General features: G+C 40.6%; 1 protein-coding gene across 2 annotated transcripts in view; it reads left to right on the forward strand.

Annotated features, from left to right (window-relative positions):
• The first annotated feature begins 4,609 nt into the window (after positions 1-4,609).
• The window catches only part of ADPRHL1 (ADP-ribosylhydrolase like 1), a 155,344-nt gene continuing 132,412 nt past the window's right edge, over positions 4,610-27,541 (forward strand). For both annotated transcript variants that reach the window (XM_053707760.1, XM_053707761.1), the window contains exon 1: positions 4,610-4,848. In XM_053707760.1, coding sequence (XP_053563735.1) covers positions 4,635-4,848 — 214 coding nt within the window. In that variant the 5' untranslated portion in view covers positions 4,610-4,634. The remainder of the gene's footprint in view (positions 4,849-27,541) is intronic.

Below are 27,541 nucleotides of genomic sequence, written 5' to 3' on the forward strand. Positions count from 1 at the left end.
TTGGTTCAGGCGCCATCTTTTCAACAAGCAAGCTCCCATACAGAGATCTTGTTGTCTTTTCTACGTTCCCACGGATGGAAAGTGAATCTGGAAAAGAGTTCCCTTGTTCCAGCTACAAGGGTGGTGTTCTTAGGGACTATAATAGATTACCTATCTATGACGATTTTTCTGACAGAGGTCAGGCAATACAAAATATTCTCTCTACTGTTCGGCCATCTGCAGCCCAATGTATGGAAATAGTTGGATTGATGGTCGCTTCCATGGACATCATTCCCTTTGCTCGAATTCCATTTGAGAGCTCTGCAATTGTGCATGCTCAAGCAATGGAACGGAAACCATTTAGATCTGTCCCAGAGGATAGATATAGACGTGTTAACAAGAGATTATCTTCAGTGGTGGTTTTCTCAGGAACATCTGTCTCAGGGAACATGTTTCCGGAGACCTTCTTGGGTGATCGTGACCATGGATGCCAGCCTGCTAGGCTGGGAAGCAGTCTGGGACTTGTTAAAGGCACAGGGATTATGGACTTGGGAGGAGTCTGTTCTCTCCATAATCTTGGAGTTGAGCGTGATTTACAAGTCTCTGTTAACTTGGCCTCAGTTGGCTTTAGCCCGCTTTATCAGATTTCAGTCGGACAATATCACCTCAGTGGCTTACATCAACCATCAAGTGGGCAGAAGCTAACAACTGTTGTCTATCTGCCATTCACATTACAGGACTGGACAATTGGGAAGCGGATTTTCTGAGTAGACAGACTTTTCATCCCAGGGAGTGGGCTATCCATCCGGAGGTGTTCTCCAGGTTAATCCTCAAATGGGGGGTGCCGGAGTTGGATCTGGTGGTGTCTTGGCAGAACGCCAAGCTTCCAAGGTATAGTTCAAGGTTAAAAGATCCACAGGCAGCTCTGATAGATGCTCTGACTGTGCCTTGGGGGTTCGGTCTAGTTTATCTTTTTCTTCCATGTGCTCTTCTTCCACAAGTCATTGCTCATATCAAACAGGAGAGAGTGTTGGTAATTCTAATAGCTCCTGCATGGCCACGCAGGATCTGGTATGTAGACCTAGTGAACATGTCATCTCTGCCTCCTTGGAAGTTGCCTCTGAGAAAGAATCTTTTAACTCAGGGTCCTTTCTTCCATTTAAATATCATTTCTCTGAAACTGACTGCTTGGAAATTAAACACTTAGTTTTGTCTAAGCGTGGTTTTTTTAAAGTCAGTCGTTGAGACCATGATTCAAGCTCACAAGCCTGTTACTCTGAAAATTTAACATAAGGTATGGCATAAATACCTTTATTGGTGTGAATCTAAGGGCTACTCTTGGAGTAGGGTTAGGATTCCTAGAATTTTGTCTTTTCTCCAGGAAGGTCTGGAGAAGGGGTTGTCAGTCAGTTCTCTGAAAGGTCAGATTTCTGCCTTATCTATTCTGTTGCATAAGCGTTTGGCGGTTGTGCCAGATGTTCAATCTTTCTGCCAGGCCTTGGTCAGAATCAGGCCTATGTTTAAGATGGTTACTCCTCCTTGGAGTCTAAACCTTCTTCTTAAGGTTTTGCAGTAGGCTCCGTTTGAGCCAATGCATTCCATAGATATTAAATTATGATCTCGGAAGGTTTTGTTTCTTGTTGCTATTTCTTCTGTGAGGAGAGTTTCGGAACTCTCGGCTTTGCAGTATGATTCTCCTTAACGTATCTTTCATGCAGATAAGGTGGTCCTACTTACTAAGTTGGGTTTTCTTCCTAAGGTGGTTTCAGTTAGGAATATTAATCAGGAAATTGCTGTTCCTTCTCTCTGTCCCAATCCTTCTTCTCATAAGGAGCGTCTGTTGCACAACTTAGATGTACTGCATGCTTTAAAATTCTATTTACAGGCAACTAAGGGTTTTTGCAAGTCTTCTGCCCTTTTTGTTTGTTTCTCGGGAAAGCGTAAGAGTCAGAAGGCTACTGCTGCTTCTCTTTCCTTTTGGTTGAGAAGTATGATTCGTTTTACTTACGAGACTGCTGGACAGCATCCTCCTGAGAGAGTTACAGCTCATTCCACTAGGGCTGTCTCGTCTTCTTGGGTTTTGAAAAATGAAGCTTCTGTGGAACAGATTTGCAAGGCTGCAACTTGGTCCTCTCTGCACACTTTTTCTACATTTTCTAAATTTAAAACTTTTGCCTCGGCTGAGGAAGGTTCTTCAAGCGGTGGTGCCTTCTGTTTAGGTCCACCTGTCTTTTCCCTCGCTAGTCATCTGTGTCCTTGGGTATTGGTTCCCACTAGTAATTGATGATGTCATGGACTCACCATATCTTAGGGAAAAAAATGTATGCTTACCTGATAAATGTATTTATTTCCGGATATGGTGAGTCCACGACCCCACCCTTATATTTAAGACGGTTATTTTTTACTAAACCTCAGACACCTCTACACCTTTGTGTTATTCCTTTTTCCATTTCCCTTTGGTCGAAATAACTGGGGATTATGGGTAGGGGAATGATACTTAAAGGGACATGCCACCCACATTTTTTCTTTTATGATTTAGAAAGAGAATGCAATTTTAAACATCTTTCTAATTTACTTATATTATCTAATTTGTTTTATTCTCTTGATATTCTTTGATGAAAAGCATATCTAGATATGCTCACTAGCTGCTGATTGGTTGCTGCACATAGAAGCATCATGTTATTGGCTCACCATGTGCATTGCTTTTTCTTCAAATAAGGATATTTAACAAATGAAGCAAAATAAATTATGGAAGTAACTTGTAATGTTGTTTAAATTTCTATTCTCTATCTGAATAAAAATCTTGAAAAAGATTTTGGGTTTAGTGGCCCTTTAACAGCTTTGCTGTGGTGCTCTTTGCCGCCTCCTGCTGGACAGTAGAGGTATTCCCACTAGTAATTGATGGAGTCGTGGACTCAACATATCCGGAAATAAATAAATTTATCAGTTAAGAATAAATTTTGTTTTTACATGATTTCAGCTACTTGACTGCATATATATGTATACATATGTATTTATGTGTTTATATGTTTATATATGTCTGTTAATACATATATACATATAAATACATGAATACATATGTACATATATCTATACATATACTGTATATATATATATACATAAACATATTTAGACATGTATATGTATGTATCTCTGTTAAAGCCCTTTGCCGTTCTTTTTTCCCCAACACCTGAGACCTCATATCTTTGAGCCCTTATAAATTTTTAATGCAATTTTAATTTTTTTACAAATTTTTATTACATAGTGTTATGAGTGTAACTGTACGTTTAAATATATTTTTAATGTTTTTTGTGACACTTTTTAGTTGAAAGTAACAGTTAACCAGAGCTCTGAAGTTCCGATATCCCGACTCGTGTTAAATTCAATTGCGCTTGAGCAAAGCTGTTTACTTTCAATCTTTAATACATGCGCTACTTCTGATGCGTGCAAAGAGCCGCAATAAATCCCAAAGATTTTGCGTGATTTCTCTCCATGCCGGCGAGGTTTGAATATCAGGCCCTAAAGGTCTTCACCAAACTGAAGCTTGTAAGGTAAGCTGTAAAGATATGAGGAAGAAACAAAGCAAGCAAAGTAGTCTGTTACCTTTGAGGCTTAGCTTTAAAGACCGTAAACTCGTAGGAGTATGATGTCATTTATATTGAAAGTGGTTAATCAGGCATATTCACAGCTTTCTGGTAACTGGTACACAGCATTCAACAAAGCTTTCAATGGAGAGAATATACAACAACCAGTAACGACCTAGTGAACAAATATTTAATACTTTAAAAACATTTAGGGCCAGGTTAGGAGTGGAGGGCAAATTAACGCTTCCGCTCAAGCATTAATTGCACTAGAAATAATCTTTTTTGCACTTGTCGGGTTGCACTCATATTACGAGTTGAAAGTAAATTGTTTTCCCTCTATATATAAGTATGTGCATTGAAACCCTTTACAGTCAAATAGAAGAAAACATGAAAAAAAATCATATTTATGCAATAATATTTAATTAGGTGTTGTACTGTGTATTTACTGTAAATATTGCACATTCCAATATTCTGCATATTGTAGAATATGTTCTATGTTTTTTTAAAATAGATATTCCTACATATATCTGTATATCTATAGCAATATATAATCATCTATACATATATATATATATATATATATATATATATATATATATATATATATATATATATATGTATGTGTGTGTGTATATCTGTGCACAAACCCATTAGATATATATTTAAATATCTCTTTAAGAATAAATAGAACATATTCTGCTATGTGCAGAACATGCGCTTTTAAATAACCACAATTGTTTTATTGTTTTGATAAGAACCAAAATTCAAAGCTAAATTATGTGTATAATAGAATAGTTTGCTTAGAATCTTCCACATTACATTGAACAATCAGCATTACATATAATGTAACAAGAAAAATATGGGCTAAAGCGGGTTCAATTTTCGATAGTTAAGGAAGTAAGAAGAGGATTTAATGTCACAGAGCGATGGGTATAAGAGAGTCTGATAAGGAGAGCATTACCTTTTATAGCAGTGCCCTGCAGGGACTCAGCGAGTCACAATGTGAAACTAAACATAGACCTGGTGGCTCAGACAAAAGAGTAAATTGGAACAGTGAAGAGCTCTCTCACCATGGATACATTTAAGGCTGCTATGATTTTGGCTGGAGTAGGGGACTGTTTGGGGCACAGAAACTTCAGCTGGGACATCTGTAACTCCGGAGTGAAGATTCAAGAGGAGCTGAAACAACTTGGAGGATTGGAAAGCATAGTACTGACAGAAGACAAATGGCCAGTGAGTCACAATACTGTTATGCATATGGCCACAGCAGAGGCTCTTGTCTCAGGTAAGACTTCCACTTAGTTAAATGCACAGCTCAACTCTATGGAAATGGTGCTATTACTATATGCAACAATACAATAATTCCCCAACTGGAATGAAAATAACTCTATTACTAATGTTGTTTTTTTATGACTTATGATTTTGTTTATTAATTGTTGTGCATGTTTAAATAAAACCACTGTCAGTTTATTACAGAAATTGCTGGAGCTAAACTGTAGCCGAATATATACTCCCATAAACTGCAACAGGATTTCAAGAATTTGCGGAAAAGAGTTTTGTTAATAGAACTGTATTTGTTATTCTTGGTATTTTAGTGCTGTTTGAGTTTTTTATTTTTTATTTTATATGTGCCTTTTTTTTAAAGCTAGGGAATTCATAGGCAAAAAACATGATATTGGCAGAATTTCAATTCTTACTGATGATGTAAAAACAAATCTCACAGGCACTGTGGGCTTTAAAGGGATAGAAAGGTCAACATTGAGATGTGCATGTGTGCATTTCAGTTTTACATTGACATTTAAACATTTTTGCAATATGCTTCTATTAGCATAAATGCTTGTATTACTGTATTTCAGTGGAATACGCACATATGCTGTGAGGGCCCAGTATTCAAGCTCAGAGAGCTGGCAGTCGTGTTTATTGTAACCGTGCATATGCTGCTGAAAAGCTGCAATAATTTTTACTAGAAGCATTGTTACTAATGGAAGTATATTGCAATAATGCTTCTATTTAAAAATGAAATTCACCCAAGCACATTTCAGTTTTGACCTTTCTATCTCTTTAAGTTCAGCATTTCCTGGCAACTGAACCCTTGAAATAGAATTTCAGTTGTTATCTTTCTCTCTCTTTATCTTTATTTGCTATGCACAAAAAGATTCCACAGCACTGTATAGGGGGGACAATAAGTAAAGACAAGACCTTGAAAGGCCGGCTGGGACAGGAGATGGCAGAGCCCTGCACCATAAAAAAGCTAACAAACTATTGGCATTAAAGTGACAGTAAAATCAAAATGAAACTTTCATAATTTAGATAGAGCATGCAGTTTTAAACAACATTACCATTATTTACCTTTGTTCTTTGGAATCCTTTGTTGAAGAACTTACTTAGATAGACCCAGGAGCGTGCACCTTTCTGTAGCATTATTTTAAAGGGATAGTAAACACCAAACATTGTATTGTTTAAAATGATAGATAATCCTTTTATTTACCATACCCCAGTTATGCATAACCAACACTGTTATAGAAATGTACTTTTTTACCTCTGTAATCACCTTTTATCTAAGCATCTGCAGACTGCCTCCTTATCTCAGATCTTTTGACAGACTTGCATTTCAGGCAATTAGTGCTGACTCTTAAATAACTTCACGTGCATGAGCAGAATATTATCTATATAAAACACATGAACTAACGTCCTCTAGATGTGAAAAAAACTGTCAAATGCAGAGGCGGCCTTCAAGGGCTTAGACATTAGCATATAAGCCTACCTAGGCGGCTTAGCTTTCAACTAAGAATAACAAGAGAACAAATCAAATTTGATGATAAAGTAAATTACAAAGTTGTTTAACAGTACATACCATGGCCTTTAGTTATCAAGCCGTCTACTTACCTGCCATCGCCGGCACCAATACACCCGCCTAAGCTCGCCTACCATCGCCTCCGTGGACCTGAATACGCTCGCCAAAGTTATCAATAAAGCTGCGCACCAAGTAAGGGGCGATGAGCAGCGGACTGTGATAGTTATCACTCATCTGATCTCGCTGTTCTTCGGCTTTTTCCCAGCTTTATTGATAAGCTGTCACTAAGCACTCACACTAAACTATACTGTTCTACCCCCTATACCGGTGCCCCCGGAGCCCCCCGCAACTAAATAAAGTTAATAACCCCTAAACCGCCGCTCCTAGACCCCGCCGCAACTATAATAAATGTATTAACCCCTAAACTGCCACTCCCGGAGCCCACCGCCACTCTAATAAACTGATTAACCCCTAAACCGCTGCTCCCGGACCCCGCCACCACCTACATAATACCTATTAACCCCTATCCTGCCCCCCCTACACCATCGCCACCTATAATAAATTTATTAACCCCTATCCTGCCCCCCCCCCATACCGCCGCAACCTATAATAAAATTATTAACCCCTAAACCTAAGTCTAACCCTAACCCTAAAACCCCCCTAACTTAAATATTAATTAAATAAATTTAAATAAATATTACTCTTATTAACTAAATTAATCCTATTTAAAACTAAATACTTACCTATAAAATAAACCCTAATATAGCTACAATATAACTAATAATTATATTGTAGCTATATTAGGATTTATTTTTATTTTACAGGCAAATTTCAATTTATTTTAACTAGGCACAATAGCTATTAAATAGTTATTAACTATTTAATAACTACCTAGTTAAAATAAAGACAAATTTACCTGTAAAATAAAAACTAACCTAAGTTACAATTACACCTAACACTACACTATCATTAAATAAATTATTCCTATTTAAAACTAAATACTTACCTGTAAAATAAACCCTAAGATAGCTACAATGTAATTAATAATTAAATTTGTAGCTATTTTAGGATTAATATATATTTTACAGGTAACTTTGTATTTATTTTAACTAGGTACAATAGCTATTAAATAGTTATTAACTATTTAATAACTACCTAGCTAAAAGAAATACAAAATTACCTGTAAAATAAATCCTAACCTAAGTTACAATTAAACCTAACACTACACTATCATTAAATTAATTAAATTCATTATCTACAAATACCTACAATTAAATACAATTAAATAAACTAACTAAAGTACAAAAAATAAAAAAAAAATAAGTTACAAAAAATAAATAAATATTACAAGATTTTTAGGCTAATTACACCTAATCTAAGCCCCCTAATAAAATAACAAAGCCCCCCAAAATAAAAAAATGCCCTACCCTATTCTAAATTACGAAAGTTACCAGCTCTATTACCTTACCAGCCCTTAAAAGGGCCTTTTGCGGGGCATGCCCCAAAGAAATCAGCTCTTTTGCCTTTAAAAAAAAAACACAATACCACCCCCCAACATTACAACCCACTGCCTACATACCCCTATTCTAACCCAAACCCCCCTTAAATAAACCTAACACTACCCCCCTGAAGATCATCCTACATTTAGCCGTCTTCAGCCAGCCGACCACCGATGGAACAGAAGAGGACATCCACAGCGGTCGAAGTCTTCATCCAAGGGGCGCTGAAGAGGTCTTCCATCCGATAGAAGTCTTCATCCAGGCGGCGTCTTCAATCTTCATCCATCCGGAGCGGAGCCATCTTCAAAGCAGCCGACGCGGAGCCATCTTCATCCACCGACTCCTACTCGCCGAATGAATATTCCTTTAAGTGACGTCATCCAAGATGGCGTCCCTCGAATTCCGATTGGCTGATAGGATTCTATCAGCCAATCGGAATTCAGGTAGGAAAAATCTGATTGGCTGATCCAATCAGCCAATCAGATTCAAGTTCAATCCGATTGGCTGATCCAATAAGCCAATCAGATTGAGCTCGCATTCTATTGGCTGTTCCGATATATATATCAGACCAGAACCAGGGAATTTGTGGCTTTCATTGCATCAAGGTGATCTGAACAACTGCCCCCAAAATACAAGCCAGCATACCTGCTACATTGACTTGGAAGCAGGCAGGCTGGATGTCAGGCAGGCTGGATGTCAGGCAGGCTCTGTGTCTTGTTGACACGCAGGCGCTCTCCTACTTCTGTGGACAGTGCACATCCTTTTATGTGCACTGCTCCACCAAAAAAGCGTGATGCCGATGTGCGGGTGACACTTCCGGTTGCGGCTGCGCAGTGAATGAAAAATGCATCCAACACACGTGGTATAGGAGGACAGGGAAAGCGGCCAAAAATAGAAAACACTTGTTTCAGCAGAAAAACAAGAAGTAAAAGTATAAGGTATACAGGGAGTGCAGAATTATTAGGCAAATGAGTATTTTGACCACATCATCCTCTTTATGCATGTTGTCTTACTCCAAGCTGTATAGGCTCAAAAGCCTACTACCAATTAAGCATATTAGGTGATGTGCATCTCTGTAATGAGAAGGGGTGTGGTCTAATGACATCAACACCCTATATCAGGTGTGCATAATTATTAGGCAACTTCCTTTCCTTTGGCAAAATGGGTCAAAAGAAGGACTTGACAGGCTCAGAAAAGTCAAAAATAGTGAGATATCTTGCAGAGGGATGCAGCACTCTTAAAATTGCAAAGCTTCTGAAGCGTGATCATCGAACAATCAAGCGTTTCATTCAAAATAGTCAACAGGGTCGCAAGAAGCGTGTGGAAAAACCAAGGCGCAAAATAACTGCCCATGAACTGAGAACAGTCAAGCGTGCAGCTGCCAAGATGCCACTTGCCACCAGTTTGGCCATATTTCAGAGCTGCAACATCACTGGAGTGCCCAAAAGCACAAGGTGTGCAATACTCAGAGACATGGCCAAGGTAAGAAAGGCTGAAAGACGACCACCACTGAACAAGACACACAAGCTGAAACGTCAAGACTGGGCCAAGAAATATCTCAAGACTGATTTTTCTAAGGTTTTATGGACTGATGAAATGAGAGTGAGTCTTGATGGGCCAGATGGATGGGCCCGTGGCTGGATTGGTAAAGGGCAGAGAGCTCCAGTCCGACTCAGACGCCAGCAAGGTGGAGGTGGAGTACTGGTTTGGGCTGGTATCATCAAAGATGAGCTTGTGGGGCCTTTTCGGGTTGAGGATGGAGTCAAGCTCAACTCCCAGTCCTACTGCCAGTTTCTGGAAGACACCTTCTTCAAGCAGTGGTACAGGAAGAAGTCTGCATCCTTCAAGAAAAACATGATTTTCATGCAGGACAATGCTCCATCACACGCGTCCAAGTACTCCACAGCGTGGCTGGCAAGAAAGGGTATAAAAGAAGAAAATCTAATGACATGGCCTCCTTGTTCACCTGATCTGAACCCCATTGAGAACCTGTGGTCCATCATCAAATGTGAGATTTACAAGGAGGGAAAACAGTACACCTCTCTGAACAGTGTCTGGGAGGCTGTGGTTGCTGCTGCACGCAATGTTGATGGTGAACAAATCAAAACACTGACAGAATCCATGGATGGCAGGCTTTTGAGTGTCCTTGCAAAGAAAGGTGGCTATATTGGTCACTGATTTGTTTTTGTTTTGTTTTTGAATGTCAGAAATGTATATTTGTGAATGTTGAGATGTTATATTGGTTCCACTGGTAAAAATAAATAATTGAAATGGGTATATATTTGTTTTTTGTTAAGTTGCCTAATAATTATGCACAGTAATAGTCACCTGCACACACAGATATCCCCCTAAAATAGCTATAACTAAAAACAAACTAAAAACTACTTCCAAAATTATATTCAGCTTTGATATTAATGAGTTTTTTTGGTTCATTGAGAACATGGTTGTTGTTCAATAATAAAATTAATCCTCAAAAATACAACTTGCCTAATAATTCTGCACTCCCTGTAGTTAGAAATACTTTTCATTGCATAAGGAATGTTTTTATTGTTATATGTTGCAGTGTTGACCTTTAAAATTACTATCCCTTTAAACAATGTTATGCCTTACAGTGACCAACAATGTTAAACATTGTTAAAATTATTGTTACCAACATTGCTGCCATATGGTGATTGGAACTCATGCACACTCCTGAGCTTATCTAGGTATGCTCTTCAACTAAGGATACCAAGATAATGGATTAACCCCATAAGCCATTGCCGTACTTTACTTCTTACTGCATAATGTATATATACGTTGGAGCTGCAGGAAGCTCCAGCAGTCTCGGCTTTTAAGTTACTGCCAGTACCTAAGATGGTGGTAACCATTGGGGGTGAGGGAGATGTTTGGGAAGGATCAGGTGGGAGGGTAATTACTACACTAAAGCTAAAATTAACCTTACAAGCTACCTGATTAACCCCTTTTGTCCCAGTAATAATAGAAGTGTGGTGCACAGCTGTAATTAGCGGCATTCTTATTACCAAAAAGCATATATATCTGCTATTTCTGAACATAGGGGGTCCAAGAGAAGCTTTTACAATCATTTGTGCCAAAATTGCACAAGCAGTATGTACATAATTTCAGTGAGAAACCCAAAGTTTATGAAAAAGTTAACAAATGCTTTTTTATCGCATTTGGCGGTAAAATGGTGGCATTAAATATACCAAGAATGTAAAATCAGTGGATATAGGAGGCGCTATAGAGCCGTAGGATATATAGATATAAATAAATGTAAAATTCACTGTATCGTGACCAGTTAAAACATTCAAAAAATTAAAATCCCAATGACCCTTAAGGGATACGTTAAAATACTATTTATGTGCAAAATCTGTGATAAAAAATCGGTGATAATAAAAAATAAAGGAAAATATCTACGTACATATATATATAAAAACAATTTATCCAAGTGAAAAATCAAAGTGAAATAAATGCAGTATATCAAAGTGCAATCAATGATCAAGTGACAATAATTAGTAAAACACAGATGTGATATTTAATAAGTCAATGCATAAAAGGTTGACACAAACAATCCATATAACAATCAATCATACATAAAATAAAGTAAAACCGGTTTAAACATACACACTATACAAACTATACATAACCCCTCAGATTCCCCAAATCAAATGGGGCTGGCGGAGAACACCTACAATGACTGTGTTCTAATCTTGGTGTTAGTAGTTCAATGGGATCCCCCAAAAGAGATGGTCCGGAATGACAATGTGGGTTTAATTATTGTAAATCCAAAGATATGAATGTTAATGTTTCTGAATGGTGCCGTTATATCCCCAGTCTTATTTGGTCACAAATAAAAGCCCACGATGGTATAGAGCTCCTTCCTTAATGTTCTCTTAGTTAAAGGCAATCAAGTATTTATAACTTAGCCGGGAGGCTCTCCTACCTTCTTACAAGTGTCTGCCAGCGATCTCCTTACCTGGCCCGACACTCCGGCTGCTCCTTTAGATGTCTGCTCAGCGAAAATCCCGTGAGTGACGTCACCCGGTTCCGGATCCTAGGTGACCACTTGCGCAAGTGTTTGTTTCCACAAGATGTCCTCTGTACGCCAGGGTACAGAGAGTTCACTACAGCTTCGGTCCTCCAAATAATCGCAAAGAGTAGCAGGTAAGTCCTCTACGCGTTTCAACCCCTTCTGGGTCTTTTTCAAGATGCTACTTCCTGCAACCTTTGCCCTTCCCAAACAGGGAAAATAGAAAAATTCAGATGAAATATTGATGAAATATTGCGTAGTCAGCCTAAGGCCAAGATTTATCTCACTTTAGATGACATCCAAAACAACTAATGCATATAAAATTTAAAAATTGAAACATGAAAATCACATAAAATTTAAAGTGAGATAAATCTTGGCCTTAGGCTGACTACGCAATATTTCATCAATATTTCATCTGAATTTTTCTATTTTCCCTGTTTGTCATGTATTTTCTCCTTATATTGTTTTATAAATTGCAGTCTTATGTATTATCACAATTGTATTATTTTTAAGGATTTTTAAGGAGTTTTTGACGTTATTTGATTATATGGAAACGAGTTTTTAAACACTAGAGATCTGGCTTGGTATTTGGTGTGAAAATTTACGAACAAAGAATGACATGTGAGGTGTTTTGATTCCCCCCCAGGAAATAGTTACCTGCGGAAAGGTGTTGTAGCAATAGCGAATCACCTGTGCAGAGAGTGGATTTAAGGGCAAAGGTTGCAGGAAGTAGCATCTTGAAAAAGACCCAGAAGGGGTTGAAACGCGTAGAGGACTTACCTGCTACTGTTTGCGATTATTTGGAGGACCGAAGCTGTAGTGAACTCTCTGTACCCTGGCGTACAGAGGACATCCTGTGGAAACAAACACTTGCGCAAGTGGTCACCTAGGATCCGGAACCGGGTGACGTCACTCACGGGATTTTCGCTGAGCAGACATCTAAAGGAGCAGCCAGAGTGTCGGGCCAGGTAAGGAGATCGCTGGCAGACACTTGTAAGAAGGTAGGAGAGCCTCCCGGCTAAGTTATAAATACTTGATTGCCTTTAACTAAGAGAACATTAAGTAAGGAGCTCTATACCATCGTGGGCTTTTATTTGTGACCAAATAAGACTGGGGATATAACGGCACCATTCAGAAACATTAACATTTATATCTTTGGATTTACAATAATTAAACCCACATTGTCATTCCGGACCATCTCTTTTGGGGGATCCCCTTGAACTACTAACACCAAGATTAGAACACAGTCATTGTAGGTGTTCTCCGCCAGCCCCATTTGATTTGGGGAATCTGAGGGGTTATGTATAGTTTGTATAGTGTGTATGTTTAAACCGGTTTTACTTTATTTTATGTATGATTGATTGTTATATGGATTGTTTGTGTCAACCTTTAATGCATTGACTTATTAAATATCACATCTGTGTTTTACTAATTATTGTCACTTGATCATTGATTGCACTTTGATATACTGCATTTATTTCACTTTGATTTTTCACTTGGATAAATTGTTTATATATATATATATGTACGTAGATATTTTCCTTTATTTTTTATTATCACCGATTTTTTATCACAGATTTTGCACATAAATAGTATTTTAACGTATCCCTTAAGGGTCATTGGGATTTTAATTTTTTGAATGTTTTAACTGGTCACAATACAGTGAATTTTACATTTATTTATATCTATATATCCTACGGCTCTATAGCGCCTCCTATATCCACTGATTTTACATTCTTGATTCTCTATTGTCTAGGGAGGAGACAATAACCTTTAGTGAGGCTAAGTAGGTTTTTGGTCTAGCGCTATACCCTATCCGTATCTGTCTCATGAAATATACCAAAATGGGCCTAGATCAATAACTTGTATTGTCTACTTAAAAATATATCTATAGTTTTCAGAGGTAAATAAAAAAAAAAAGGCTCTATTTCTGCTTAAATGGAGTTTTGGCAAAAATGCTAAACATTCTCCTGTATTTTGGGCAAGTTCTTCTCTGAAAATCCCGGTAGTTAAGGGGTTAAATTGGATAATAGAAGTAAAATGCAAAGTTGCTAAAAACTGCATGCTCTGTCTGAAAAGTTTCATTTTGACTTTCATATCCCTCTAAGGATATTAGAAAGAAAAATTTTACACAGAATGCGCAGTCAGGTTGTGGAATTCTCTACCAAAAGGAGCTCCAATAAAATAATGAATATTGGCTAGAGTAGAAGTAGCGTGCTAATTAGGGCTTCCACTCGAGCGTAAACTTTGCTTTAAGTAAGATTTCTCTTGTAAAGGTGTATCCTGTCCACGGGTTCATCCATTACTTGTGGGATATTCTCCTTCCCAACAGGAAGTTGCAAGAGGACACCCACAGCAGAGCTGTCTATATAGCTCCTCCCCTAACTGCCACCCCCAGTCATACTCTTGCAACTCTCAACAAGATAGGAAGTGTAAGAGAGATGTGGTGACTTAGTGTAGTTTTTACCTTCAATCAAGAGTTGGTTATTTTTAAACGGTACCGGCGTTGTACTGTTTTACTCTCAGGCAGAAATTGGAAGAAGAATCTGCCTGGAGGTTGATGATCTTAGCGGTTTGTAACTAAGGTCCATTGCTGTTCTCACACATAACTGAAGAGTATGGAAAGAAAACCTCAGTTGGGGGGACGGTTTGCAGATAACCTGCTATGAGGTATGTTCAGTATATTTATTTCTAGAGAGATGATAAGGTCTAGAAAATGCTGACAGAGCCTTGTATATTTGAGGTAAGCCTGATGCAGTGATTTAACAACGACTCGGATCATACTTACAAAAAAGGGTAATATTCATGTCAATACTCATATTACTTAGTGTCAAAACATTTGCATGGTTTATAGAAAAAACGTTTTTTCTCTGAGGGTAATAAATCTTTATTTGGGGGCCTAGTTTTCCACATGGCTAGTCAGATTACTCCTAGGAGTACTTTTTTAAGGCCCTCTGACATTGAGTGCATGGTGGGAGGGGCCTATTTTCACGCTCTAAATGCGCAGTTGATATTCAGACTGAGACATCCAGCTTCCCCAAAGGAGTCCGCTGGCATCTAGGACCACTATAGAGGGTTTTTTTCCTGCAAAAATCGTGTTTAAGGGCAGGTAGGAGCCACAGCAGAGCTGTGGCAGTGTGTTTGACTGTTTATTAACGGTTTTAACGTTTTTCAAATCCGGTTTGGGGCCTAAGGGGTTAATCATTCATTTGCAAGTGGGTGCAATGCTGCTTTAGTCCCTTATACAAACTGTAAAAATTTCGTAGAGTTTACTACTTTTTAACACTGTTTTGCAGTTTATGTTGTAGTTTTTTTCTCTTTAAGGCACAGTACCGCTTTTGTTTAATTGCTGTTTCACATTTATTAAAGTGTTTTCCAAGCTTGTGTAAAATGGACAAATACTTTGCAGTGCCTGTTTGCACTGACGTTTTTCCAGTCCCTAAGAGGTTTTCAGAAATTATTACTAAGGAATGGGATAGACCAGGTGTACCGTTCTCTCCCCCTCCTGCTTTTAGAAAGATGTTTCCCATAGTTGCCGCAACACGGGACTCGTGGCAGACGGTCCCTAAGGTGGAGGGAGCAGTCTCTACCCTAGCTAAGCGTACAACTATCCCCGTCGAGGACAGTTGTGCTTTCCTAGATCCAATCGATAAAAAATTTGAGGGTTTCATTAAGAAAATCTTTATACAACAAGGTTTTATTCTCCAGCCTCTTGCATGCATTGCCCCAGTCACTGCTGCAGCGGCTTTCTGGTTCGAGTCTCTTGAGGAGGCTCTACAGGTGGAGACCCCGTTAGATGATATTCTAGACAGGATTAAAGCTCTTAAATTAGCTAATTCCTTTTTCTCCTGTTAAGTGTAGTCAGTCCACGGGTCATCCATTACTTATGGGATATTAACTCCTCCCTAACAGGAAGTGCAAGAGGATCACCCAAGCAGAGCTGCTATATAGCTCCTCCCCTCTACGTCACACCCAGTCATTCTCTTGCACCTAACTAATAGATAGGATGTGTGAGAGGAGTGTGGTTATTAAATTTAGTTTTTTATTACTTCAATCAAAAGTTTGTTGTTTTAAACAGCACCGGAGTGTGTTGTTTCTTCTCAGGCAGTATTAGAAGAAGAATCTACCTGAGTTTGTGTATGATCTTAGCGGACGTAACTAAGATCCATTTGCTGTTCTCGGCCATTCTGAGGAGCGAGGTAACTTCAGAACAGGGGACAGCGGGCAGGGTTCTCCTGCAAAGAGGTATGTTGCAGTATTTTATTTTCTAAGGAATGGAATTGAATGAGAAAATACTGCTAATACCGATATAATGTAAGTACAGCCTTAAATGCAGTAGTAGTAACTGGTATCAGGCTGTTATGTATGTATGTTGGCACCAAAGTATTTCTGGGGAATGGCACTTCACTAAGAAAATACTGTATACATAACTCTAGCCTCTCTGCAGTGATAGCGACTAGCAACAGGCTTTTATTCTTATTTCATATATTTATAACGTTTACTGACAGGTTAATCGTTTTTTTTTTTTTTTTCTCTGAGGTACTTGGTGAAAATTTATGGGCATTATTTTCCACTTGGCTGTCGTTTATTTTGTATAAAATCAGTTACTGAGCTTCCCCACTGCTGTATTAAGAGTGGGAGGGGCCTATTTTTGGCGCTTTTACTACGCATTAAAAATTCAGTCACAGTCTTCCTTATTCTCCCTGCATGATCCAGGACGTCTCTACAGAGCTCAGGGGTCTCCAAAACTAGTTTGAGGGAGGTAATCACTCACAGCAGACCTGTGAGACTGTGCTTTGACTGTGATAAAAAACGTATTTATTTGTCAATCGTTTTTTTTGGTATTAAGGGGTTAATAATCCATTTGCTGATGGGTGCTATCCTTTGCTAAATTAATGCTTTTCATATGAAAAATTGATTGCTATAACTAAACCGGTTCATTGTTATATCAAAGTGACAGTTTTTTTGTGTGCTTCTTAAAGGCACAGTAACGTTTTTTATATTGCTTGTAAATTCAGTTGAAAAGTATTTTCCAAGCTTGCTAGTCTAATTGCTAGTTTGTTTAAACATGTCTGACACAGAGGAATCTCTTTGTGCAATATGTTCAAAGGCCAAGGTGGAGCCCAATAGAAATTTATGTACTAATTGCATTGATGCTACTTTAAATAAAAGCCAATCTGTACATGTTAAGCAACATTCACCAGACAACGAGGGGGAAGTTATGCCGACTAACTTGCCTCACGTGTCAGTACCTGCATCTCCCGCTCAGGAAGTGCGTGATATTGTAACGCCAAGTACATCAGGGCGGCCATTACAAATCACTTTAAAAGACATGGCTAATGTTATGACTGAAGTTTTGTCTAAATTGCCAGAACTTAGGGGTAAACGAGACCACTCTGGGGTGAGAACAGAGTGCGCTGATAATGCTAGGGCCATGTCTGATACTGCGTCACAATTTGCAGAACATGAAGACGGAGAGCTTCATTCTGTGGGTGACGGATCTGATTCAAATAAACTGGATTCAGACATTTCAAATTTTAAGTTTAAGCTGGAAAACCTCCGTGTATTACTAGGGGAGGTGTTAGCGGCTCTGAATGATTGTAACACAGTTGCAATCCCAGAGAAAATGTGTAGGTTGGATAAATATTTTGCGGTACCGACGAGTACTGACGTTTTTCCTATACCTAAGAGACTTACTGAAATTGTTACTAAGGAGTGGGATAGACCCGGTGTGCCCTTCTCACCCCCTCCTATATTCAGAAAAATGTTTCCAATAGACGCCACCACACGGGACCTATGGCAAACGGTCCCTAAGGTGGAGGGAGCAGTTTCTACTTTAGCTAAGCGTACCACTATCCCGGTGGAGGATAGCTGTGCCTTTTCAGATCCAATGGATAAAAAGTTAGAGGGTTACCTTAAGAAAATGTTTGTTCAACAAGGTTTTATATTGCAACCCCTTGCATGCATTGCGCCTGTCACGGCTGCGGCGGCATTTTGGTTTGAGTCTCTGGAAGAGACCCTTGACACAGCCCCATTAGATGAGATTACACACAAGCTTAAAACCCTTAAGCTAGCTAATTCATTTATTTCTGATGCCGTAGTACACTTAACTAAACTTACGGCTAAGAATTCCGGATTCGCCATTCAGGCGCGCAGAGCGCTGTGGCTAAAATCCTGGTCAGCTGATGTGACTTCTAAATCTAAATTGCTTAACATACCTTTCAAGGGGCAGACATTATTCGGGCCCGGTTTGAAAGAAATTATCGCTGATATTACGGGAGGTAAAGGCCATGCCCTGCCTCAAGACAGAGCCAAACCAAGGGCTAGACAGTCTAATTTTCATGCCTTTTGTAACTTCAAGGCAGGAGCAGCATCAACTTCCTCTGCTCCAAAACAGGAAGGAGCTGTTGCTCGCTACAGACAAGGCTGGAAACCTAACCAGACCTGGAACAAGGGCAAGCAGGCCAGAAAACCTGCTGCAGCCCTAAGACAGCATGAAGTGAGGGCCCCCGATTCGGAAACGGATCTAGTGGGGGGCAGACTCTCTCTCTTTGCCCAGGCTTGGGCAAGAGATGTCCAGGATCCCTGGGCGTTGGAGATCATATCTCAGGGATATCTTCTGGATTTCAAAGCTTCTCCTCCACAAGGGAGATTTCATCTTTCAAGGTTGTCAACAAACCAGATAAAGAAAGAGGCGTTTCTACGCTGCGTACAAGATCTTTTACTCATGGGAGTGATCCATCCGGTTCCGCGGTCGGAACACGGACAAGGGTTTTACTCAAATCTGTTTGTGGTTCCCAAGAAAGAAGGAACCTTCAGACCAATATTGGATTTAAAGATCCTAAACAAATTCCTAAGAGTTCCATCGTTCAAAATGGAAACTATTCGGACAATCTTACCCATGATCCAAAGGGGTCAGTACATGACCACAGTGGATTTAAAGGATGCCTACCTTCACATACTGATTCACAAGGATCATTACCGGTATCTAAGGTTTGCCTTCCTAGACAAGCATTACCAGTTTGTAGCTCTTCCCTTCGGGTTAGCTACGGCTCCAAGAATCTTTACAAAGGTTCTGGGCTCTCTTCTGGCGGTACTAAGACCGCGAGGAATATCGGTAGCTCCGTACCTAGACGACATTCTGATACAAGCGTCAAGTTTCCAAGCTGCCAAGTCTCATACAGAGTTAGTACTGGCATTTCTAAGGTCGCATGGGTGGAAAGTGAACGAAGAAAAGAGTTCTCTATTTCCACTCACAAGAGTTCCCTTCTTGGGGACTCTTATAGATTCTGTAGAAATGAAAATTTACCTGACAGAGGACAGGTTAACAAAACTTCTAAATGCTTGCCGTGTCCTTCATTCCCTTCAACACCCGTCAGTGGCTCAATGCATGGAGGTAATCGGCTTAATGGTAGCGGCAATGGACATAGTACCTTTTGCACGCCTGCATCTCAGACCACTGCAATTGTGCATGCTAAGTCAGTGGAATGGGGATTACTCAGATTTGTCCCTTATGCTGAATCTGGATCAAGAGACCAGAGATTCTCTTCTATGGTGGCTTTCTCGGCCACATCTGTCCAGGGGGATGCCCTTCAGCAGGCCAGACTGGACAATTGTAACAACAGACGCCAGCCTTTTAGGTTGGGGCGCTGTCTGGAATTCCCTGAAGGCTCAGGGATCATGGACTCAGGAGGAGAGTCTCCTTCCAATAAACATTCTGGAATTGAGAGCAGTTCTCAATGCCCTTCTGACTTGGCCTCAGTTAGCAACTCTGAGGTTCATCAGGTTTCAGTCGGACAACATCACGACTGTGGCTTACATCAATCATCAGGGAGGGACAAGGAGTTCCCGAGCGATGATGGAAGTCTCAAAGATTATTCGCTGGGCAGAGTCTCACTCTTGCCACCTGTCAGCGATTCACATCCCAGGCGTGGAGAACTGGGAGGCGGATTTCCTAAGTCGCCAGACTTTTCATCCGGGGGAGTGGGAACTTCATCCGGAGGTCTTTGCCCAAATACTTCGACGTTGGGGCAAACCAGATCTGGATCTCATGGCGTCTCGCCAGAACGCCAAACTTCCTTGTTACGGATCCAGGTCCAGGGATGCTCTGACAGCACCTTGGGTCTTCAACATGGCTTATGTGTTTCCACCCTTCCCGATGCTTCCTCGATTGATTGCCAGGATCAAACAGGAGAAAGCATTGGTGATTCTAATAGCGCCTGCGTGGCCACGCAGGACCTGGTATGCAGATCTAGTGGACATGTCATCCTGTCCACCTTGGTCGCTGCCTCTGAGACAGGACCTTCTAATTCAGGGTCCTTTCAAACATCAAAATCTAATTTCTCTGAAGCTGACTGCATGGAGATTGAACGCTTGATTTTATCAAAGCGTGGATTTTCGGAGTCAGTAATTGATACCTTAATACAGGCTAGGAAACCTGTTACCAGGAAAATTTACCATAAGATATGGCGTAAATATTTACACTGGTGCGAATCCAAGAGTTACTCATGGAGTAAGGTTAGGATTCCTAGGATATTGTCTTTTCTACAAGAAGGTTTAGAAAAGGGTTTATCTGCAAGTTCTTTAAAGGGACAGATCTCAGCTCTGTCCATCCTTTTACACAAACGTCTGTCAGAAGTTCCAGACGTTCAGGCTTTTTGTCAGGCTTTGGCCAGGATTAAGCCTGTGTTTAGGACTGTTGCTCCACCGTGGAGCTTAAACTTAGTTCTTAACGTTTTACAGGGTGTTCCGTTTGTTTTTAATGGCTATTTCCTCGGCTTGTAGAGTCTCTGAGTTATCGGCCTTACATTGTGATTCTCCTTATCTGATTTTTCATTCAGACAAGGTAGTTCTGCGTACTAAACCTGGGTTCTTACCTAAAGTAGTCACTAACAAGAATATCAATCAAGAGATTGTTGTTCCATCATTGTGCCCTAACCCTTCTTCAAAGAAGGAACGACTTCTGCACAATCTAGACGTAGTCCGTGCCCTGAAATTTTATTTACAGGCAACTAAAGATTTTCGCCAAAATTCTTCCCTGTTTGTTGTTTATTCTGGACAGAGGAGAGGTCAAAAAGCATCTGCTACCTCTCTCTCTTTTTGGCTTCGTAGCATAATACGTTTAGCCTATGAGACTGCTGGACAGCAGCCTCCTGAAAGAATTACAGCTCATTCTACGAGAGCTGTGGCTTCCACGTGGGCCTTTAAGAATGAGGCCTCTGTTGAACAGATTTGCAAGGCTGCAACTTGGTCTTCTCTTCATACTTTTTCCAAATTTTACAAATTTGACACTTTTGCTTCTTCTGAGGCTGTTTTTGGGAGAAAGGTTCTTCAGGCAGTGGTTCCTTCCGTGTAAAGATCCTGCCTGTCCCTCCCGTCATCCGTGTACTTTAGCTTTGGTATTGGTATCCCATAAGTAATGGATGACCCGTGGACTGACTACACTTAACAGGAGAAAACATAATTTATACTTACCTGATAAATTCCTTTCTCCTGTAGTGTAGTCAGTCCACGGCCCGCCCTGTTTTTTATGGCAGGTCTAAATTTTAAATTATACTCCAGTCACCACTGCACCCTATAGTTTCTCCTTTCTCGTTTGGTTTTCGGTCGAATGACTGGGTGTGACGTAGAGGGGAGGAGCTATATAGCAGCTCTGCTTGGGTGATCCTCTTGCACTTCCTGTTAGGGAGGAGTTAATATCCCATAAGTAATGGATGACCTGTGGACTGACTACACTACAGGAGAAAGGAATTTATCAGGTAAGTATAAATTATGTTATTTCTGATGCGGTTTTTCATTTAACCAAGTTAACGGCTAAGAATTCAGGTTTTGCCATTCAGGCGCATAGGGCGCTATGGCTTAAATCCTGGTCAGCTGACGTTGCTTCAAAGTCTAAGCTTCTCAACATCCCCTTCAAAGGGCAGACCCTATTCGGGCCTGGACTGAAGGAGATCATTTCTGATATTACTGGAGGAAAAGGTCACGCCCTTCCTCAGGATAGGGCCAACAAATTAAGGACCAAACAGACTAATTTTCATTCCTTTCGAAACTTCAAGAGTGGTGCAGCTTCAACTTCCTCTAATGCAAAACAAGAGAGAAATTTTGCCCAGTCCAAACCAGTCTGGAGACCTAACCAGGCTTGGAACAAGGGGAAGCAGGCCAAAAAACCTGCTGCTGCCTCTAAGACAGCATGAAGGAGTAGCCCCCGATCCGGGACCGGATCTAGTTGGGGCAGACTTTCTCTCTTCGCCCAGGCTTGGGCAAGCGACGTCCAGGATCCCTGGGCTCTGGAGATTGTTTCCCAGGGATATCTTCTGGACTTCAAAGCTTCATCTCCAAAGGGGAGATTTCATCTCTCACAATTATCTGCAAACCAGATAAAGAGAGAGGCATTCTTACGTTGTGTTCAAGACCTTCTGGTTATGGGAGTGATCCACCCAGTTCCAAGGGAGGAACAGGGGCAGGGCTTCTATTCAAATCTGTTTATAGTTCCCAAAAAAGAGGGAACTTTCAGATCAATCTTGGATCCCAAGATCCTAAACAAATTTCTCAGGGTCCCATCCTTCAAGATGGAGACTATTCGAACCATCCTACCTATGATCCAGGAGGGTCAATATATGACTACTGTGGACTTAAATGATGCTTATCTCCACATTCCGATACACAGAGATCATCATCAGTTCCTCAGGTTCGCCTTCCTAGACAGGCATTACCAGTTTGTGGCTCTTCCCTTAGCCACGGCACCAAGAATCTTTACGAAGGTTCTAGGGTCCCTACTGGCGGTTCTAAGGCCATGAGGCATAGCGGTGGCTCCTTACCTAGATGACATTCTGATACAGGCATCGACTTTTCAAATCACCAAGTCCCATACGGACATTGTTCTGGGATTCCTGAGGTCTCACGGGTGGAAGGTGAACGAAGAAAAGAGTTCTCTCTCCCCTCTCACAAGAGTTTCCTTCCTAGGAACTCTGATAGATTCAGTAGAAATTAAAATTTTTCTGACAGAGGTCAGGTTGTCAAAACTTCTAACTTCCTGCCGTGCTCTTCATTCCACTTCTCGGCCGTCAGTGGCTCAGTGTATGGAAGTAATCGGCCTAATGGTAGCGGCAATGGACATAGTTCCGTTTGCCCGCCTACATCTCAGACCACTGCAACTTTGCATGCTCAATCAGTGGAATGGGGACTACACAGATTTATCTCCTCGGATAAATCTGGATCAAGAGACCAGGGATTATCTTCTCTGGTGGCTATCTCGGGTCCATCTGTCCAGGGGAATGAGTTTCGGCAGGCCAGAATGGACTATAGTGATGACAGATGCCAGCCTTCTGGGCTGGGGTGCAGTCTGGAACTCCCTGAAGGCTCAGGGTTCGTGGACTCAGGAGGAAGCCCTCCTTCCGATAAACATTCTGGAACTAAGAGCGATATTCAATGCTCTTCAGGCTTGGCCTCAGCTAGCTGTGGTCAGGTTCATCAGATTTCAGTCGGACAACATCACGACTGTAGCCTATATCAACCATCAGGGGGGAACAAGGAGACCCCTGGCAATGTTGGAGGTTTCAAAGATAATTCTATGGGCAGAGGTTCACTCTTGCCATCTCTCAGCTATCCATATCCCAGGAGTAGAGAACTGGGAGGCGGATTTTCTAAGTTGGCAGACTTTTCATCCGGGGGAGTGGGAGCCTCTTGAAAGAATTACAGCTCATTCTACTAGAGCAGTAGCTTCCACATGGGCTTTTAAACATGAGGCCTCTGTTGAACAGATTTTTAAGGCGGCGACTTGGTCTTCACTTCATACCTTTTCTAAATTCTACAAATTCAATACTTTTGCTTCCTCTGAGGCTATTTTTGGGAGAAAGGTCTTACAGGCAGTGGTGCCTTCCGTTTAAGTTCCTGCCGTGTCCCTCCCTTCATCCGTGTCCTAAAACTAGCCTACAATAAACTACCAATGGCCCTTAAAAGGGCCTTTTGCAGGGCATTGCCCCAAAGAAATAAGCTCTTTTACCTGTAAATAAAAATACAAACACCTCCCAACAGTAAAACCCACCACCCACACAACCAAACCCCCCAAATAAAAACCTATTCTAAAAAACCTAAGCTCCCCATTGCCCTGAAAAGGGCATTTGTATGGGCATTGCCCTTAAATGGGCATTTAGCTCTTTTTTCTTGCCCAAACCCCTAATCTAAAATTAAAACCCACCCAATAAACCCTTAAAAAAACCTAACACTAACCCCTGAAGATCCACTTACAGTTTTTGAAGACCTGACATCCTTCCTCAACGAAGCGGCAGAAGTCCTCAGCGAAACCGGCAGAAGTCTTCATCCAAGCGGGCCGAAGTCTTCATCCAACCGGGCAGAAGTCTTCAACCAGACGACATCTTCTATCTTCATCCATCCGGCGTGGAGTGGCTCCATCTTCAAGACATCCTATTGGCTGTTGCAATCAGCCAATAGAATGCAAGCTCAATCCTATTGGCTGATTGGATCAGCCAATAGGATGAAAGCTCAATCCTATTGGCTGATTGCAACAGCCAATAGGATTTTTTCAACCTTAATTCCTATTGGCTGATAGAATTCTATCAGCCAATCGGAATGTAAGGGACGCTATCTTCCAATCATCCAATAGAATGCGAGCTCAATCCTATTGGATGATTGGATCAGCCAATAGGATGAAAGCTCAATCCTATTGGCTGATTGCAACAGCCAATAGGATTTTTTCAACCTTAATTCCTATTGGCTAATAGAATTCTATCAGCCAATCGGAATGTTAGGGGCGCATTTTGGATGACGTCATTTAAAGGGAAACTCATTGTAAAGAAGACATCGGAAGAAGAGGATGCTCCGCGCCGAATATCTTGAAGATGGAGCCGCTACACGCCGGATGGATGAAGATAGAAGATGCCGTCTGGATGAAGACTTCTGCCCGGTTAGATGAAGACTTCGGCCCGCTTGGATTAAGACTTCTGCCAGCTTTGCTGAGAACTTCTGCTGCTTCATTGAGGATGGATGTCGGGTCTTCAAAAACTGTAAGTGGATCTTCAGGGGTTAGTGTTAGATTTTTTTCAGGGTTTATTGGGTGGGTTTTAATTTAAGATTAGGGGTTTGGGCAAGGAAAAAGAGCTAACTGCCCTTTTAAGTGCAATGCTCATACAAATGCCCTTTTCAGGGCAATGGGGAGCTTAGGTTTAGACTAGGTTTTTATTTGGGGGGTTTGGTTGTGTGGGTGGTGGGTTTTACTGTTGGGGGTGTTTGTATTTTTATTTACAGGTAAAAGAGCTGATTTCTTTGGGGCAATGCCCCGCAAAAGGCCCTTTTAAGGACCATTGGTAGTTTATTGTAGGCTAGGTTTTTTTTTATTTTTTTTTGGGGGGGGGGGGTTATTTTCATAGGGCTCTTAGATTAGCTGTAATTAGTTTAAATATTTTATAGTTTATTTTTCATTTTTTGTAACTTAGTGTTTTTTATTTTTTGTAACTTAGTTGTTAGTTTTTTGTAATTTAGTAATTCTTTATTGTAGATTTAAATAATTTGAGTAGGGTTAGGTGTTTAAATATGTAATATAGTTTCATGTAATTGTAGGATAATAGTTAAGGTAGGTTAATTAGTAGTTTAATATAGTTTATTTTAATTCTAAAGGTAAGTTTAAATTTATTATAAGATAGGGATGAGTTAATATTTAATGTAAAGTTAGCGGGTTGTTAGGTTTAGGGGTTAATAGCTTAATTTAGTTTATGGCGATGTGGGGGGATGGCAGTTTAGGGTTTAATAGGTTTAGTGAGTGGTAGTGATGTGGGAGGCCAGGGGTTTATGGGTTAATAACTTAATTTAGCTGCGGAGGGCTTCGGGAGCGGCGGTTTAGGGGTTAATAACTTTATTTAGTTGCGGTGGGCACGGGGAGCAGCTGGATAGGGGTTAATAACTTTATTAGAGTTGCGGCGGTGTCAGGAAGTGGCAAGATAGGGGTTAATAACTTTATTAGAGTTGCGGTGGGCTCCGGGAGCGGAGGGATAGGGGTTAATAACTTTATTTAGTTGCGGCAGGGTCGGGGAGCGGTGGGATAGAGGTTAAACATTTTAGTATAGTGGCGGTGTTTAGTGACAGAATATAAATAAACCTAGGAAAAAGCCGAATAGCAGCGAGATCGATGACTGTTAGTTAACAACAGTACGCTGCTCATCGCCCCGTACTTGGTGCATGGCTTTTTGACAGCTTTTTTTTATAAATATGGAGAGCGTATTCAGGTCCGCGGCCGCAATGTTAGGCGATGTCAGGCGAGCGTATTGGTGCCGGCGAATGCAGCATAGTTGATGTTGGATAAGTAGGCCTCTTTAGGTCTACTTCAGTATTGGATTAGCGCGCATGAAAACTCTCGGCTAGATTACGAGTTGTGCATTAGGGTAAAAAAGCAGCGTTAACAGGTCCTAACGCTGCTTTTTTACGCCCGCTGGTATTAGGAGTCTTGAAGGTTTAGGGTCACTGCACACTTCTTTGGCCTTACCGCAAAACGACTTACGTAAACTTTGTAAAGTCTTTTTTCTATGGGACTTCCATAGCGCTGAGTCTGGGAGGCCAAAAAGTGAGCAGTACACCCTACCCTGTCAAGATCCCTAACGCATTTAAAAGTCAGTAGTTAAGAGTTTTATGGTACAACGCTGTAGCATAAAACTTATAACTAAAGTGCTAAAAAGTACACTAACACCCATAAACTACCTATTAACCCCTAAACCGAGGCCTTCTCTGCATCGCAAATACTATAATAAAATTATTAACCCCTAATCTGCCGCTCCGGACACCGCCGCCACCTACATTATATTTATGAACCCCTAATCTGCGGCCCCCAACATCGCCGACACCTACATTATATTTATTAACCCCTAATCTGCCGCCCCCAATGTCGCCGCAACCTACCTACACTTTTTAACCCCTAATCTGCCGCCCCAACGTCACTGCCACTATAATAAACATATTAACCCCTAAACCGCTGCACTCCCGCCTCGCAAACACTAGTTAAATATTATTAACCCCTAATCTGCCGTCCCTAACATCGCCACCACCTACCTACATTTATGAACCCCTAATCTGCCGCCCCCAACGTCGCCGCCACTATATTAAAGTTATTAACCCCTAAATCTAAGTCTAACCCTAAACCTAGGTTAGGGACTTTGGGCTGCAATAGAGCTAACTGCCCTTTTAAAGGCAATGCCCATCCAAATGCCCTTTTCAGGGCAATGGGGAGCTTAGGTTTTTTTAGCTAGTATTTTATTTGGGGGGTTGGTTGTGTGGGTGGTGGGTTTTACTGTTGGGGGGGGTTGTTTGTATTTTTTTACAGGTAAAAGAGTTGATTACTTTGGGGCAGTGCCCCGCAAAAGGCCCTTTTAAGGGCTATTGGTAGTTTAGTTTAGGCTAGGGTTTTTTTTTTATTTTGGGGGGGCTTTTTTATTTTAATAGGGCTATTAAATTAGGTGTAATTAGTTTAAAAATCTGTAATTTGTTTATTTTTTTTTGTAATTTAGTGTTTGTTTTTTTGTACTTTAGCTGATTTAATTTAATTTAGGTAATTGTATTTAATTTAGTTAATTTATTTAATTATAGTGTAATGTTAGGTGTTAGTGTAACTTAGGTTAGGCTTATTTTAAAGGTACTTTTGTATTTATTTTAGCTA

Source organism: Bombina bombina, chromosome 3 (genome assembly GCF_027579735.1).
Source record: "Bombina bombina isolate aBomBom1 chromosome 3, aBomBom1.pri, whole genome shotgun sequence".
Classification (NCBI taxonomy): Eukaryota; Metazoa; Chordata; class Amphibia; order Anura; family Bombinatoridae; genus Bombina; species Bombina bombina.